The sequence below is a fragment of the Lepidothrix coronata genome, unplaced genomic scaffold (assembly GCF_001604755.1).
Source record: "Lepidothrix coronata isolate B3197 unplaced genomic scaffold, Lepidothrix_coronata-1.0 Scaffold4, whole genome shotgun sequence".
Taxonomy (NCBI): Eukaryota; Metazoa; Chordata; class Aves; order Passeriformes; family Pipridae; genus Lepidothrix; species Lepidothrix coronata.
In genome coordinates this window covers 8140270-8158453 of record NW_016690184.1, presented here as the reverse complement: position 1 = coordinate 8158453, position 18184 = coordinate 8140270, and the positions used below count along the sequence as shown (strand labels likewise).

The window sequence follows — 18184 nt, the reverse complement described above, 5'->3', positions numbered from 1 at the left end:
CTCTTAAAAGCAGACTGAACTGTTTGTGTCTACATTTGGTAGTAATCTAGAAATTCAAAGTGGGTAGAGAAATGCAGTGGTTGCAGTTTAACAGTTCTTTGAAATACTTCTATGTGAGTCAGAAGACTGCATCCCATCTGGTGCTTTCCTGTGTATGATGTGGTATTTGCAGATGGTATCCAAGTAAAGCATAGATGAAGCCTGAGCACAAACTCTGAAACTTAGGAAGGAAGGAGTTACTGAAAAACATTACGAATGGTGGTTTTTTTCTGTCAAAAACATAACAAAAAATGCTAGCCCTTCCTGGGGGAAAGGTCTGCAGTGACTTTGAAGTAGAGCAAAATTGACTGAAATTAGAGATAACAAAGTTATCTGGAGTCTTGGAGCTGGGGGGGGTGTTGGATGCTTCTAAAAATTTTTATGGTGGAAGGATGCATAATGGGTTTAAAATGACTTTTAATGCTGATTGCACACAATTTAGGTGTTCAAGTTAATATCACAGAATATGAAGAATAGAAAAATAGTATATCATCTGTTCAATGACCGAGGTTTATAACTACTGAGGTGCTAGCTCAACTCATGCTTTGTTCTTCGTATTTACTGTTGGTATTGGATAAAAGCACAAATGCAAAATGTAAAAGTTGCAAGCTATGTAAATTTAATGTGTTTAATTCTTACAGGATAAATACCTATTTGCACGCTCTTAGCTTGAAGTAAATGTTGGGGAGTTCTCCAGTTTTCCCTGTTCAAGAAGGTCTAGACTTGTATTGCAAGTTACTTCTGTTACCCTAGAAGAACTGTTATTCTTCTCTCTCTATAGCTTACTTTTTTGTAACTCAGTGGGAACAAAGGTAGCTGCATACCCCCCACAGTCACTATTTTAAATGAAGTCTTTTTTTATACAATTTAGCTGTTTTAAATGCTATTATAGTAGTTTGGTTTTTTGTATTGGATGGATTTCAAAGTAAAATAGCATTCTGTCTTTTAAAGGGTATATTTAGTTTCCACAGTCATCTCCCTCTTGTGTCTTTTGGCTCTCTTTCCTTTGATCTTTTATATGAATTGGGTGCTCCTTTCAGAAATAACAGTAGTAAGCATCTGCTGGAATCTTTGCCTTTCTGCTATACTCCTGCAAGTTCAAAACAGAATAAGTAACTTGTTAGCTATTTAATGATTGTATGAAGAGGAAAAAAAAGTCACATGGCTAACTGGCTGAGGAAAAGGTGGGCTGCTTCTTGGTGATAGTCCCTTCTTGAAAGGCACTCTGTGTCAAAAGGTTTAGGGCAATATCTAGAACTGCTTGCTTCTCTGCTTCATTTCATGTACCTCATTTCTCTATTTTGGGTGGATGCTAATACAATCAGCACCTTGAGTTTTAAGTGCCTTTAGATTTATTTGAGATTCCACAGAGGTCTGTTGGTATGCTGTTATCTTAAGACCATAGTAATAACAGTAATATCCTGGAAAACAACAACGGCAATGTAGAACTGGTGTTCAATATATTAGTCAGTAATGTATGGGAAAAATGTGATTCTAAAATGATATTCTGGTTATGACACCAGAACAAGCTTTGCTTGTCTACTGGACAGTATGCAGTACATTCAGCCTTATGGTTAAAAGGCTTTAGTATCTTAAAGGATCATGTCAGTCTGATCTGAAATGGACAGCTGTTTGGTAAATTCAAGGTAGTGTGGCATGATGTTTCCTTCAAGTAGTGATTCTGGTTGTGATGACAAGGATTCCTCCAAGAGCCAGTGAAAACAGGGACAAGGAGTCTTCTCTGGCCATCTGTATGTCATGGATTGATTATAACTAAAAAAAAATAGTTATATCTATGTTTTTCTAGTGTCCAGCTTACAAGCTATAGAGGTATGTTACTACAGTAGCTACTTACAAAAATAAATTGCCTAAGATGACCCGGTTTTAAAAATACCTTGCACTCAGTATTTCAAGTGATTCTAAGAAAAGTTGAATTCGGGTGTTTTGATTTCTCCCAGGCAGCCAGCAGTAGGACAAGAGGGCACGATCTTAAGCTCTGCCAGGGGAAGTTTAGGTTGGATATTAGGAAGAAATTTTTTATGGAGAGAGTAATCAGGCATTGGAATGGGCTGCCCAGGAAGGTGGTGGATTCACCATGCCTGGAGGTTTTTAAGGTGAGACTGGATGTGGCACTGAGTGCCATGGTCTGGTAACCAGAGCGGTGTTGGATCAAGGGTTGGACTCGATGATCTCAGAGGTCTTTTCCAACCCGGTTGATTCTATGATTCTATGATTTATACAAGCAAGACTTAGATATCTGTCTTCTCAATTTATTTTCATCCATGAATGCTTAAGACTAAAATTTAGGGTTTCATTTGCTCCCTCGGTCCCCAAAAGTTATTCTAAAATAATATTGGTAAAAATCCACAATTTTGTCTTAAGAGGAAAGAGAATGAGTTGCTTTGCACCTAATGATTCAGATTCTTCCTGACCTCTGAACAGTAACTGAAGACCTTCACAGTAGGAGAAAAAAGGTTTGCAAGATTCATCTTCTGAAGTCTATTGAGCCAGATGAATTTTAGTCCTTAAAACTGGTCCTCTCAAATGCTCTGAAGAACATGCTACCTGCTTTACACAGGTGATTCTGCAGATCAAGCAGCACCCTGGTTATTTGCCTTAGCTAATGGAGGTGTCACAGGGCAGTTATAGCTCTGAGGCTTAAAATGTACTTGGAGAAACAGACAATTGAATCACATGTTGATGAACACAGGGAATACTGAGTTATTCAGTCCTTTATTATATTAAAATAATAATACTCCATCTGCATTTTCAATCTTATTACTAATGTAGTTATGCATAAAGGCAATGAAATATAAAAGTTCTGAAAAATAAATACAATAAAATTGTTTCTAGAAATAAAAGGAGGGGAAAGGAGAATCTCTATCCTTTATCAGATGCGGATGGGAACACAGTGACAAAGGACAAAGAAAAGTCTGAGATACTTAATGCTTTCTTTACCTCACTCTTAGTAAGGTAAATTCTCCAGGTGCCCAGCCCCCTGAGCTGGAAGATGGGCACGGGGGGAGCAGAATGAAGCTCCTCATAATCCAAGGGTAAATGGTCAGTGACGTGCTACACCACTTAGACACACTCAAGTCCATGGGGCTGGATGGGGTCCAGCTGAGTGAGCTGATGGAGGTGATCACTGAGCCACTTCCCATCATTTACCAGCAGCCCTGACTAACCGGGGAGGTCCCAGACAGCTGGAGTTTAGCCAATGTGACGCCCATCTACAAGAACGCTCAGAAGGAGAATGTGGGAAACTACAGGCCTGCCAGCCTGACTTCAGCTCCAGGGAAGGTCATGGAGCAGATCATCTTGGTTAATGAAGGGCAGTCCTGCCTGAATAGTTTGTTTTATTCATGCTGCCCATCTACTCTCTGACAGATAATTCTTTACGTATTCAGTGTTATTTAAACTACCAACTACCTATAAACTGTTCCTTGCATTTAAAAAGCAAATATGGACTGATTTTGGAATACCCACAGATAACTGTGTCCAAAAAATATATTGTGCTCTTAAGGTTCTGATTAAAGAGTTTTTGAAAAGAGCTGGGCTCTACTGTGTTACACAAACATCTTAAGTGGAAAGGCTAGGGTATATTTCAGGAGGATGGAATCCAATCTAATGCTCATGTGGTCTCCATGCGTGATTCCGTACGTTCCTCTCCTGTGTTGCTCTGGCTGCTGTTCTGGAAAATGCCAATAGCTCAAGAATTCAAGCAAAGAACAGTGAGAGCTAGATGAATATTTAAAATTAGCTCTAGCTGCTGGAATAAACTTTAAGCTGCTTTAGGCAAGCAGTAAATTATTTGATTGCCCTTGCTAGTTTCTCAAAGTATTTTGTATGTATGAATAAGTGTTACTCATCTACTCTACTATTATATTTGCAAAGTTATAGTCTGTAAATTCACAGTGGATTATGAGTGCATTTGTCAATAGATTGAGCTTTCCACACATGCAATATAGTAAGAGCTATAGAACTTGTGTTCCAGTGAAATCAGATAATCTTGGATGTGCAGTGAGTGTACTTGCCAGAAGGGTGTGGGACCTTCTGGCTCTTTTTTGGTTGACTGAAAGTCAGAGTCTGTCATACACAATACCTTTTCCACCAAAAGAAACCTCCAGTTTCATAGTTTTTGTGGAAACTGAACCTATGTTTCCTCCCTTGAAGAAAAGTAAAAATTAGAAGGGAAAAAAAATAAAAATAAATCAAATACTTTGAAAGAATCTCTAAAGTTAACTAGATGTTGACTTTATTAGTTCTCAAAACCTACTTTGATCGAGGGAGTGCAGGTATTGCTTATTTGTTTTGGGGCTTTTTTAAGATCAAGAGAGCCTGTGGCTTTTCAAGACTGGAGGCATAAAGAAATTTGAAGTCTCTCTTGAGAATTAACAATTGTATATTTTAATGTCTAGGTTGTCAGTTTGACAGTTTTGCAGTTACAGCTTAGAGAAACTTAGTCATATTCCACTTTAAAAAAAATGTATAAATTAGTTTTTCTAATTTTACAAATTAGATTGAAATGACAATACATCAGACAGGACAGGCTGAAATTTAGAGTTGTGACTGTTAGAAAAGTTTTATACCAGTTTAAGACAAACCATTTTAAGCCAAGATTAATTGTTTTGGGTAGGTTCACAAGCTGGAAATGACACAGTTGATTTTTTTGGGGGGGAGGAGATTGTTTTGATGTTTGTTTGGGTTTTTTTTTTTGTTTGTTCTCTGTTGCAATGCATTTCTGATTGCAGTACAGAATTTTTGTGAAAATGGGTAGGCTACTTAAAATGTTAGTAGCAAAAGAAACTTCTATGGAAGCAGATCATATGGACCATCTGCCAACTTGGTATAATAGGTTTGGGGAAGTTCAAACACTTGCCTTGACCTCTGTGTGCCAGCTGGTGGTAGGAATAGAGGATGTGCAAAATGACTCTGAGCCCCTGCATCTGGAGGTTCCCATTCTGATTTCTGTGTCTTCTGAGCTGCTCATCCAATATTTAACTTAAAGAAAAAGAAAAACCAAGAAAAAAGAAAAAGACCCAAACTTAAGCCAGGGTGGTCTAACATCAGACATCATATATAGCTTTCAGGTGCTTTTGTTGTAAGATTTCAGATACAATGTTGCAATGTTTTAATTCCTTTGTATTTCTTATCTTAAATTGTATACCACCTAGATATAGTTTGAAAGTCTTTGACTTCAGATGCTTCCCTTCTTATGGCAGCTGCACAAACAACTGGCATTGTATAAAGAGCTTGTTTTACTTCAGTAGTGTTTATAATTAGTCCTTTGTTTCTTTGAGTAGATAATGAGCAGAGCTGTTCTTCCAGGATGTATTTGGTGTATTTAACAATGAATGGGACTGCTATGCTTAAAAAAGTTAAGTCTTAAGCCAATGTATGAAGAATTAATTCCAAAGCCTTGATGGGTAAGGGAAAGACTAATGGTAATTGCCTTGAATTCTGTAAACAAAAAGGCTTTGGGATCAGGAAGAGTTCGTAATACCCAAGGTGCTAAATTGCTATATTTTCATAATGGTTTATTTTTGAAAGATAATATACAGGCTCTAGTTCATAACTTATGCTTGGTCAGGTTAAAGAAAATCAAGGATATCAGTTGAGCTTCACTGTGGATTAAGTGATTTATAGGGCATCTAAAAGGTATGAGTAACTCATTCAGTATCTCAGGGAAAAAAGATCAGCTATACTTGACTTTCATGGTAGTAAACTGCCAGTATTAGATCAACAGTACTAGGGCATTGTGTGGTTTGTGAAAATATTTTTCATGGACTAAGACAAGCTGTCTGTGGAAAAAAAAAAAAGATTTTTAAGAGGATGTGTTAGGGGGAATAGAAGGAGGGGTGGGTTTTCGGTTTGATTTCTTTATTTTTAATTCTAATGAAATTTCAAAACTACTGGCTTGTTCTGTTCTCATAGATATTTATTTCCTGTTCTTTACCTATTTGACCCAAAATGACTTATTTTAGCAAATGGGGTCTATCAGGATAATGATGAAATAAAAATATAATATTACTCAGTTTTTCTATTTTTAGCAAGTGAAAAGGTTCTCTTTAATATCTGAATCATGGAACAATATGGAGTTTTGGAAAGTGCAAATATAAAGTGAATTGGTTTTGTTTGGTTTTTGTTTTTCAAAAGGTCGTCTTCGTTACATTCTGCCTTGCCCAAGTCATTCCGTGATCTTGTAATGGAAGAAGAAAAAAGTATGAGTGTGAATAGTTCATCTGGTACTGGTATCAGAAGATGTGGATATAAAGGATCTGAGGATTCATTAGTCCAAAACACCTTAAGGTAAGAATGTAGTCTTTTCTAATTGATCAATCATTATACAGGAATCACAATGACCTTGTTTAGATTCTGTTGAAAAAAGAAATAATAAAATCGTAATTTGAAAAAAGAATCCCAACTAATGATTCTATTAATAGGATTTATGAATAGAATACTCTTTTGAATAGGAAGCACAAAGACTAAAGCAGTTTAATGCCACTGCTAATACTTTGTTTCAGGGTCAAAGCGTTTGTGTCCGTATAGATGGAGATAAATATCTATATATCTATATAGATATATAGATATATATATACAAACACTTCAGCCTCCAAACAAAATATGTGTGTGTGTTTGTTTGTATATGTATGTATAAAATGATAATCCTATATTTTCTAACTTCTGTAGAAATTATGTATTCATTAGCATTCAGATTGGCATGCATGAAAACGTTTGCTTAGGGGTATTTCTGTGTAACCACTGACTGGATAAAATCAGTTTATTCAAACACAGTTCTGGCATTTCCTAATACGAGTTTTCTTATAAACTGACCTTAATTGTTTAAGAGAAATTTTTCATGGATTAGGAGGTCTTACAGAAATATTGATGCATTGGTTATGTCTGTGTATTATAACTACTGCAGGACTACAGTTCTAAGGTACTGCTAAGGTGCTTCTAAGCTGCCCACTCACCTGTATCTCTTCCCCCTGTCATCAGTAACTTTCAATGCTAGGCATTTCAGATATATTCACAAGACAGAGAACCTGAAAATCTTAGATTTTCCCACCTCCTATCTGGAAGTAATGCAGGCCAGCTGACCCACAGTGGTGCAGAAGCCGAGATGACAGCAGGACTGGCTGGGTGGTGGCCTTCGTGGCAAGTGCAGAGCCGCAGTGTGCCAGAGTGAGGTGAGCAGGGCAGACTGCATGACAGAAACCAGGATGAACCACAGAGAATTCCATTGTGATGAGGCAGGGTTGAGGTCAAACCTGCAAGTCATGTCGTGCTCAGGAACAGCAAGGCTGGGCTTGGGCATAGCTGCAGCATGGCTCAAGAACGACTGAGGGACTGAGCTTAAATGCAGCTCCTAAGTAAAAAGCAGTAGCCTCTGTAATCCTTCAACTCTTCCTTACAGCCCAGCTCTCTTCACAGCAGCTTGACTCAAGTTTACACAGCTGCATTGAGGGAGAAGAGTTTGCAGAGCCCATTGATGCACAGAGAGCCCTGACACTCAATATCTACTAGTTTTTCTTATGAACTCCTGTTCTGTTCTCCTCCAGTAACCGACTCCTCTTTAAGGAAAAGAGTATTCTACTGGGCCTCACTTTTGGTTGCTCAGCTTGTATAAAAACTGGTGTTTCCTTAGGACAGAAGTAGTACATGTCTTATTGGTAGATAAAGAACAAAATGAGGGTAGAAATATAGGAACACTGTGTGTGGGATGGTGTCTGAGCAGAGATGTAGGAGAGATTTGGAGAGTGTGTGTGATGAGTACACATTCTTCAGGAACAGAGGGATAAAGCTGAAGTTGCTGTAGTGAGTGGACATGTAGGGACATGAAACACAAATCCACAGAAAACCAGGGCTTGCACGATAATAAAACTTTTCATCATACAGGAGATGGCAAGAGCTGGTGCACTGGATGCTATTATTAGCTTTGTCACAACAGCTTTGTAATCTTCATGAAGTCATTTCTTTTCCTTTCATATTACTCTGTCTAGTCTGTGCACTCTGGGCAGTCTGCATGCTCTTAAAGTGGATTATTTGAGCTGAATCCAGGTCTAATATGTTAACTGTCTGAAAATGTTACATTAAGCCAGTGGAAACCTGGTAGGTGGCTAAATTGACTATCATCAGTTTGAAAAGAAGGTACTTCTAGAGCTATTTCAGGATAGTTTTGAATTGTGTCTGAAGACACTTATTTCTCTCTATTAGGTATAAAGAGCCTCAGTGACTCGTTCCTCCATCTGAAACTTATGAGTTGAGTTTCTAGTTTGAGGTAATTTTCTTCTTTGACTGTACAGTTCCTGTCACAGTAGGCTCTGATTTTTCCCTGTGGCATTCAAGGACTATTTCACTGAAGATTAATTATCCATACCCTTACCTCTTCCTTTTTAAGGGAAGAAAATTACACACGTGTAGAGCATAAGTAATCCTCACCTGTTGATGTCAGATTTGTTGATGGAACACTGAAGATACTTGCATGACTAATGTTCCTGCTTTTACTTTTTCTTTGGATAAAATGTGTGGTAATTAAACTGACAGTTTTTTTATGTCTGTGGATTTTGGATGGTTGCATAAACACTCTTCTATGCCACCTTCAAATTTATGCAACCCAGAAATTTTCTGTATGTAAGCCATGTCATTTATTGTGGTGATGTGGACTGGATTTTGTCCAGATGCAGATCATCCCAAAAGCTGGGGTGTGTGGATGTGGCTGCATTGTTTCCAGGGGCACCTCACCTTGGGAGTTATGCTGTGCAGCTGTGCATGTGTAGCTCATAGTCCAAGCTAAAAACACAGGCCTGGCGTGACTTAACTTTGTTGTGGCAGCCTGAGTTGTCTTCACTGTTTTACTCTGGGGAGCAGTGAAGAGTCTTAGTGGAAACAAGTATTTGTGGCTTTGTGTGGGAACGACCTAGTTCTGTCATGGCTAATAATGAGCTAATAAGTAGTACATGACTCAAATGGTACAGCAAAACCCAAGAGGTTCTGCAGGAGACCAGGCTTTGTGTTCTTTTTCTGAGAGCAGTTATTAGATCAGGGAGGCACTGGACCTGACCTGGCTTCGAATGAACAAATCCTAAAGAAACACTGGGGAGCTGAGTGCTGGGACATTTTGGTGGCTGTGCAGGAATCATGGCAAGTTCAGCCAACTGAGTTAAACAGGTTGGTTCAGTACTGATGATATTTGGCTAGTTTGTTACCATGCAGAACCACTTATATGCTTGCATCAGTCTTTAATTTCCAGGACTTCCAGGTTTCCAAGTTCTGTATTTTTGAGCCTTTTTTTTCCATTTTCCTGTATATGCTAGCTTCACGTTTCCTGTCTATTCCATTTCTCCTAGTTATTTTGATGCCAGCTGAGGAATTAATCTAGTATGTTGAAATATCTGCAGTTGATTTAATATCTGGACTGAATATCTTGCTAGCAAGAAGCACAGATGTATATATGGACAAACAGCTTCAAAATACCTCGACTGCTTCCTACATTTTAAAGCCACATTTAAATTGAGGGAGATGACACAAGTATTTACTTGTCTTTTAACTGATTGCTAGAGTATGCTGTGATGCTGGAACTAGTAATTCCAGTTTTTGGAAATTCCTGTTGAGGTGGTTTTTTTGGCTGTTTAGGTTTTTTCGTTTGTTTGTTTGTATAGAAATCTTACTCTGGAAAGAACTTTTAGTCTGTACTGAGACAACTTTGTCAAGTACAACATTCTACCTGGGGTCATTTATAGTAGTGCTGTGAGTTCTTTGGGTTGAGAGTGGGAAGAAGAGTGTAGCTGTCAAATTGGTTACTGTCAAACGTGCAGGAAGGTGAGTATTACTAAAACAGGTGGAAAAAGAGATAAAGCTGAGAGATAACATGAGTATAAAAGTGCAAAAAGCTGCCTTCATCTCCTCTTCTTCTTCCCTCCTCTGGTTCTTTCGTGCTTTTAATATGTTGTTATCTTAAAGTGCAGTAAAACCTGGATGCTAATTTATCATGGAATCATAGAATGGTTTGGGTTGGAAGAGACGTTAAGGATCATCTGGTTTCATCCCCCCTGCCATGTGCAGGGACATGTTTTCCTAGATGAGGTTGCTTAGAGCTCCATCCAGCCTGGCCTTGAACACATCCAGGGATGGGGCATCCACAGCTTCTCTGGCCAACCTGTTCCAGTGCCTCACCAACCTCACAGCAAAGTTCCTCATAATATCTAATCTAAACCTACTGTCTTTTAGCTTGAAGCCATTCCCCCTTGTCCTTTCACTACACACTCTTGTAAAATGTCCCTATCTGTCTTTCCGGTACACTCCCTTCAGGTACTGGAAGGCCACAATTTGGTCACCCTGAAGCCTTCTCTTTTCCAGACTGAACAAACCTAATTCTCTCAGCCTTTCCTCGTACAAGAGTTGGTGCTCCATCCCTCTGATCATCTTGGTATCCCTCCTCTGGACTCGCTCCGAGGTCCGTGTTTTTTTGTGCTGAGGATCCCAAAGCTGGATGCAGATGAAAAGTAGTGCCCTACTGTTGAAATCATAGAATAATTTACATTCTGTAGTTCAGACTCCCACTCTAAGTAAGTCAAACTAGATCATTTTGCTCAGAACCTGGTTTAGTTGAGTTGTGACTGCTTCCAAGTGTGAAGATACCCCAAACTTTTTGGGCAGCATGTTTCAGTGTATAATCATCTCCATATGGGATTTTTATTTTTTTTTATATCTGTCTGGGATTTCCTATTTTACCTCTTGCGTATGTTGCTTCTTATTGTGCCCCTCTAAGAAGATTCTTGCTGCATCTTTTCTCTACCCTCCAGTGAGGTTGCTGAAGACAACAGCAGTGAGATCTGCCCTTTTCTGACTCCCTTTGGGATTAACACCTAATCTTGGTGGCCCTCTGCTGGATTTGTTCCAACCTGACAGCATCCTTTTTGAATTGAGGAGCACAAAAGTGAGAATGATACTCTGTTTATAGACTAATAGATACAGGGTATCTATTCTTCATTTATATGAAGAATGAATTCCTCTGACTGCCTTGCTATACTTTTTGTATTATAGCCCAGGATGCAGTTGGCTGCCTTTGCTTCCAAGGCACAGGCTGATGACATCTTCGACTTCTTGCCAGCCAGGACTCTGCAGGTTCTGCTTTCTCTCTGCAGAGCTGCTTTCTTGCGAGTCAGCCCCTGGCTTGTACTGCTTTGTGGGGCTGTTCTCTTCCAAATACAGGACTTTGCACTTGCTGTTGAAATTCATTGGTTCTCAGCTGCACATTTCTCTGGCCTCTTGAGGGCATCTGAGTGGCAGCGTGGCATCCAGAATGTGCACTGTCCACATCCTTTCCCCATCCATCTGTGGCCTGCTGAGGGTGTCTTTTCTTGTACCAGAGACGCTTGAAAGGATTGGTTCCAGTATCAGTCCTTGAGAACCACCACAAGTACTTGGTTTCCATTTGGACTTTGTACAGCTAATCCATTTCCAGCCTATTTTACGCCCATCTTGTAGTCCATTTACTCAGTCCATATTTTTCAGACTGAGTACAAGGATACATGTCCTGGCAATGTGCACTGTTTGTTTGGTGGGCAAATTATGTTTTTTGACAAAGAGGTCAACACAGTTCATTTAAATGTCATTTTTGATGATGGATGTTGGATTCCAGATTTTTTGAGATCTTGCCCTCATTGCTTAGCGGTAGGAATCATGGTTTTTGTTGTCTTTGGAATTGTGTTCTGGGGAAAATATTCCATACAGAGAACTTATTAGTTACTGGAATTCTCTTAGCGTTCTATAGGGTTTTTTTTGTGTCATTTTCAAGAGTTTGTGGTCACTTACAAAGGATTACCAAAACCTTAAAGAAAGTTGAGACTGATTTATTGTAATAGCAACACCCTTAGAGTTATTTGCAATGCCACAGAATAATTCAAAAAAGTCTGCCAGGGTTTCATAGTATGCTGTAACACTTTTTTTAGAGTTCTGGAAATTGCAGAAGTTGTCAAAGAGAGGTATTAAATCATGAGAATAGTGTCCTCTCTTCCTACTGGTGTAGGATTTTTCTTGCAAAAATCCTCGTCTCTTAAGGAATACAATATACCAAATGTGACTTATTTTACTAAGAGGTTAACATTTTGCAACTGCATAAAATATCATCCTGTTGGGAACTCTATAAATATTTCAAGATTTTTTTTTTCTATTCTGTTAATTCTGGTTTTATGCTATTCTTATGAATGTGGAGGGGGTGGTTACAGGATGAGTACTGAAAGTCCATAATTTTTGGGCTTACACTTGAGGAAGTAATTTCCTCTAGTGCTATTGTAGCACTGGTTCTTTTATATGAAATGCTTAATTTGAATGCAGGACAGTTGGATTTTTATCTTGAAGCCATATTCTTTTCATATTGATTGCAAAGTTTTATAGTCAGTGCTGTTAGTGCATAACTCAGTTGGCTAATTCACATGTAAAAAAGGAAAAAAGCCTTTTTTTTTCTTAATAAACAACCAAAACCAAAAATGATGCACTTTTGTTTAAATGCTCAAATGTTAGGAAATGCCAGAATTAATGCCCAAACTGAAGTTCCATTAAGTTCTAGTAGTTAGAAATGAGCATCAGTGTCTCCTTTAGTCACAGTATCACACTTAAAAACAAATTCACCATTGCATTGTAATGCCTTTCTTCTGGAAAAACCATACACATTTGTTCAGATTGCCTACTGGAAGTTTGTACTTCACAATGTGATGTAGGAGAATGCTCTGTCTGTGACTTTCAGTCTCCTTTCCTCCCTTTTTCCAGGTGCACCAGTAGAAGTAGCCCAGGTCTGGAAGACCATGTTGTGGGTTCTCCTCAGCTGGAGAATCATAAGTAAGTTTGACAGTGGCTTAGATTCTGGAGCTTGTTTTCTGTGTGTTGTGCTGACTTTGTTCTTGATGTTGCCTCATAATGTTGTTTGTGTTTTTTGCAGTCCTTGGTCAGCAGCATCACCAGCCAGCTCTCCTGTGATGGCACCTGTCATGTTTTCAGCTATTGTAGAGGAAGAGCTCCAGCAAGAGGCTGCTCTTATTAGGAGCAGAGAAAAACCTTTGGCTTTAATCCAGGTAAAGTGCCAAGTTACTGCTGCTATAAAGTAACACAGCGTGTTTCCAATGGCTGTTTCAGAGATCAGTTATTAGTATTAATTATGTATTAGTACATGCCATTTATATGATAATGTTAAATATAATTTAATAATAACGTTACATTGGTCTTTGATAAGGTAGGCCTATATTAAAGTCAGACTGACTACTGAGTCCATGATAAATATATTCACAGCATCAGAGAATGAAGTTGAAAGGAACCTCTGGAAATGTCTAATCCAAATCCCTGCTCAGAGCAGGGCCAGTCAGATCAGGTTTCTCAAAGCTGCCATGCAAGGATGGAGACTAATAGCCTCTCTGGGAAACCTATTCCAGGGACCAATCTCACAATAAAAAAGACTTTTAAATGCAATTTTCTGTTTTTCAATCTGTGCCCTTTGCCTCTTCTCCTGTCTTTGGGCACCACTGAGAAGAGCGTGGCTCAGCTGTATTTATTCTCACCTACCAGAAATTTAAAACACTTTTATAAGATCTCCGAAAGCCTTCTTTTCTCCATGCTAAACAACTACAGCATCTCTTCAGTGTCAGATGCTTCAAGCTCTTAATCATTTTTTACCTCTTCAATGGACTATCTCCAATATATCCGTGTGTATCTTGTACTGAGGAATCCAGCAGTGGACCCAGCACTCCAAATGTGTCTCACCACTGCTGAGTAGAGGGAAAGGGTCATCTATCTCATTTTGATGGCAGTGCTGTCCCTCACAGAGCACAGAAGGCTGTCATACTTCTTTGCCATATGCACACGTTGCTGGCTAAAAGTCAGCTTTGTCCACCAGAACTCCAGCTGCTTTTATGCTGGGCTGCTTACCAGCTTGTCGACTCCCAGTGTGTACTGGTGCCTGGGATTATTCTTCCCAGGAACTGGACTTTGTGTTTTCCTTTCTTGAACTTCATGAGGTTCCTTGTAGCTCATTTCTCCAGCGTGTCTGGGTCTCTCTGAGTGGCAGCACAGCCATCTGGTATATCAGCCACCCCTGCAGCCTTGATGAGGGTGCACTGTGTTCTATCATGTGGGTTATTGATGAAGATGTTAAACAGTACTGGCCCTAGTCTCAGTATTGGTGCTAATACCTGGCATCTAGCTGGACTTTTTGCCACTGGACACAACCCTTTGAGATCACAAGTTCAGCCAGTTTTCAGTCTCTCACATGCCATTTATATGGCCATTTATATAGGCTTGTCCACTTAAACTCTTAGTCCATGCTTAAGCTGTAACACTTTCCTAGGGATCAAGATGAGGGTTGCTGATAAGTAGTCACCCTATTGCGGTTTTTGAATGTAGCACTGACATTTGATTCCTTCAAGTTCTCAGGAACCAATCTTTCAAAGATTTTTTTTTTTGAGAGTGAGGCTTGCAGATATATTAGCCAGCTCTTATCTCAGGGGCTTGAGATTGCTGAAGACTGATCTTGCCACTAAAGACCAAGATGAAGACGACTGTTGGGTCCCCAGCCTTTTCTGCGCCTTTGTCATTCAGCAGTTGTCTTTTTTTGCTGCTGTAGAAGCTTTTTTTGTTGCCCTTCAAGTTCCTTGACAGATTCCACTACAAATGGGCACTGACTATCTTAATTCTGTTCTTGTGTGCTTACAGTGTCTGTGTTTTCCTTCTGTGTCACCTTTCTCTGCTTCCACCTCTTATATGCTTCCTTTTTGTTTGAGTTTTGTCAGGAGCTCTTTTTATGTCCATGCAGTCCTCTTGCCACTCTTGCTGGGCTAAGAAGCTCATTGGCATGAACCATTTCTGAGCTTGGAGGAGATGATCCTTAAAATCAACCAGCTGACCTGGACCCCTCTGCTTTCTGAGACCATAACTCTTGAATTTTTTCCAAGCAGACCCCTTCAGATCATAGTCTTCTCTTCTGACGTCCCAGGTTGTTATTTGCTATTTGTCTTGTTCCCAGCTCTCAAGATCCCGAGCTCCAGCATCTCATTGTCATTGCAGCCAAGGCTACCCTCAACCTTCTTATCCCTGACCAGTCCTTTTTTTGCAAGTATGAGATCCAGCAGAGTGTCTCCCTTGATCAGGTCCTTGATCATCTGTGTTAAGAAGTTTTCACCAATGCAAACCTCCTGGACTGCTTGTGCCCTGCTGTGTTGCCTTTACAGCAGATACTATGGTGGTTCAGTTTCCCATGAGGAGCAGGGCCTGAAAACATGAGGTTTCTTCAAGTTGCCTGAAGAAAATCTCACCTACTACTCCTTCCTGATTGGAGGTCTGTAACAGGCATTCATTCAGGACCAGTAAAGCCAGGTCATAGCTATGCCAGTGTTGTAAATGTAGATCTGACACTGACATACATGTTCTTTTTTTTCTTCCAGATTGAGGAGTGTGCAATTCAAGATTTATTAATCCACTATGAAGCTTTTGACAACCCTGATGAATTTGTGACTGTTGAAAGGGCTTCACAGGGACCTATAGCTGCACCTATGTGGAACAAGCACTAATCTGTACTCTTCAAAGTCCTCCCTTACACAGTCTTCACAGTTGTATGTGCACTTTTGAAGTTTTAATTCTTGCTGCAAGTAAAACAGGACTGGAAGAATAAGAATCATGAAACTTTTAACATCAGCATTAAAACACTGCCCATAATCACTAGGTATTTGTTAGAGAGAATGAAATAATATGTTCACTGTGTCCTTTTCCCACAGTATCTATTGTATGTATGTTCTGAGAGAATTTCTTTAACAAGACATACTATTAGTAATGTTACATGAATCTGTAGATTGGGAATGCATTTGCTAATCTTAAATTGTAAGGGTTTTTTGTTAAATTTACAGGTGGCTGGAAAGTGAGTGCTTATTTTGTGATTTAATGTGGAATTGAATGTGCAGAATTACACACTTGAAAAGTTTGGGGGATAGTACGTCCTTTAGAGCTTTCTGACCAATTGGGAATATTGGAAAAAAGTTTGTGCTTGAACTTTGTGTAAAGGTACAGTTTGATGATGCAGTTTTCCTTAAGTTCCGTGTGCCAGTACTGGTTCTCTGGTTGCTGTGGCCAGTACATTTCACTGTTGTACCCCAGGCTGTTCCCAAGTGCCCGGCCTTTGCCTTCTCCTGGCTCAATTGTATATGTTTTCCACTGTTGTGAGATCAGCCTTTGAGCAGTGAGCTCTGTCATGAAGTAAAGCACACAGTTGGATAGAACGTGGCGGCACTTAATTAGCCCGTCTATAGTCTTATTCTGGTAAATATGGTACAGTTTTAGAACCACTGTGTTTGAGGAACAATTCACTTGAAATGCTGAAGGAAATAAATCTGAGCATGCATTATTAAAGCTATAGAGATGAGTGCTTGACTGGGAATTTGCAAACACCTAACCTTCAAAGATTGTCATAGATGGCTTTCAATAGTGTGTTCCAAAGTTCTCTGTGCCTGGTTGAAACAAATTTGTATATAAAAAAAAAAGAAAAAAAAAGGTAGCCTTATCTGCAATATTCTGTCTAGTTTGTCTTGTTTGTGTAGGTGTGTTTGAACTTGTACTTTCTCAGTAGTGTTAGTACTTGCAAACTCTGGAAAACTGGAATTGAAAGAGCTATAGAAAATGAATGTAGAGAATTGATCACTGTGTGATAAAAGAATCTTGAAAAAACCTAAGTAGATATGTCTTAATGATTTCAGGTCAAGCTACACCAAAAAAATTCCCCACAAAAATTGTAAACAAACGCAATAAACCATAAAATCTTGATTTACACAAAGTTAATATACTTCTATGTGCTGTCTATATATAATCAATGATTTAGGTAACTGCAGAGTGATCTAAAAGTATTTCTTTTCTGTATGAAACAAGAACTGTAGGCATTTTGAAGCTGCACAGGCGAAAAAAGATGTAACTTTTAATTCTGTTTTAAATTCTACTGGTGATTCATTCACTATACTGATGATACTGCTTGCAGTAAGGGCTTTACTTGATGCACTGCAGGGCTTTAGGACCTGCTGAAACTATACTTCTGATTTAAAAGGAAGCTTATGTACTGTGAGAAACAGCTATAAAGGAAGTGGACCTTTCCAGGTGTGAACCCAATTTGTTATCAAATGTAAAATTTTTGTAAAGTTCCTAATTTGTGTTTTTTTTTTTCTTTTCAAAATATGCTGTTTAAAATCTCATTCTCCTGATATTGTAAGAGGATTGGTGCTTCCACTGTGCCAGGGAGCTTGACTGCTTTAAGTTCTGGGTTTATTGTCACAGTTTGTTTAGGCATCATCACTTATATGTAATACTAAACAAAAATAAGGAATGATCAGTGTGCCACTCCTCTTGAGCTGAGAATGTTTTTAAACTGTTGTGGTAGAATAGCTTAAAGTTAAGGCTAAACTGTGACACAGAAGGCTGGCATTTTCTAAGTCAGATGCCCATTTGTGACCTTTCTCATAACGCTAAAAATGAACTCCATCTTTGTTCACTCAGCTCTAATAATGGCTTGTCATTTCTGGGCTTATTAATTCCTTTAACTTGCACCAAAACAGGGTGGAATTCCCAGGTTCCTACAAACATAAAGCAACACCTCAGAGTTTGCAGTGAAAAACAATATTTAGCATATAGATATATAGTTTCAAGGAAATGTATAATGGCTAATTAGTGTAAGAAATGCAAAGTTATCAAAAGGATTCTAGTGAAATATTTGTTATATCTCAAACCAACCAACCCCCAAAACAGGTTTCTTGAACAACAGTAAGAATTTTGTCTTTTCTTCATCGTTCATTATCCCCAACCTCAGTCACTTCTTAAAAAATGGAAGGATAAGTAAAACTTGCAAATGTTTTCACATTAAAATGGAGAAAAAAATACATTTAAAATTCTATTAGTACTGCACTGCCTTCAGCACGTGCTATTATAGTCGTGTCAAGGCATTTGAGGAATGTATAACTTTTCTGCATTGTATATTGAAATGAAAATGTAAGTAAAGTAGGAGACTTCAGTCAATTAGAGAACCTGAACTGCTTTTGTTCCTCAAGAGGAGAGGTTGTTTTTTAGTGAATAATCTGACAGTAGAGTATCGTTGAATGGAATCTCCATATAAGGACTGATTATA

The 18184-nt window shown here is 38.8% G+C and overlaps 1 protein-coding gene across 3 annotated transcripts in view; it reads left to right on the top strand.

Annotated features, from left to right (window-relative positions):
- The window catches only part of IBTK (inhibitor of Bruton tyrosine kinase), a 56488-nt gene extending 38930 nt beyond the window's left edge, over positions 1-17558 (top strand). For all 3 annotated transcript variants that reach the window (XM_017825678.1, XM_017825684.1, XM_017825668.1), the window contains exons 26-29: positions 6196-6348; positions 12811-12879; positions 12980-13112; positions 15471-17558. In XM_017825678.1, the coding sequence (XP_017681167.1) occupies positions 6196-6348; positions 12811-12879; positions 12980-13112; positions 15471-15596 (481 nt within the window). In that variant the 3' untranslated portion in view covers positions 15597-17558. The remainder of the gene's footprint in view (positions 1-6195; positions 6349-12810; positions 12880-12979; positions 13113-15470) is intronic.
- Positions 17559-18184: the final 626 nt, after the last annotated feature.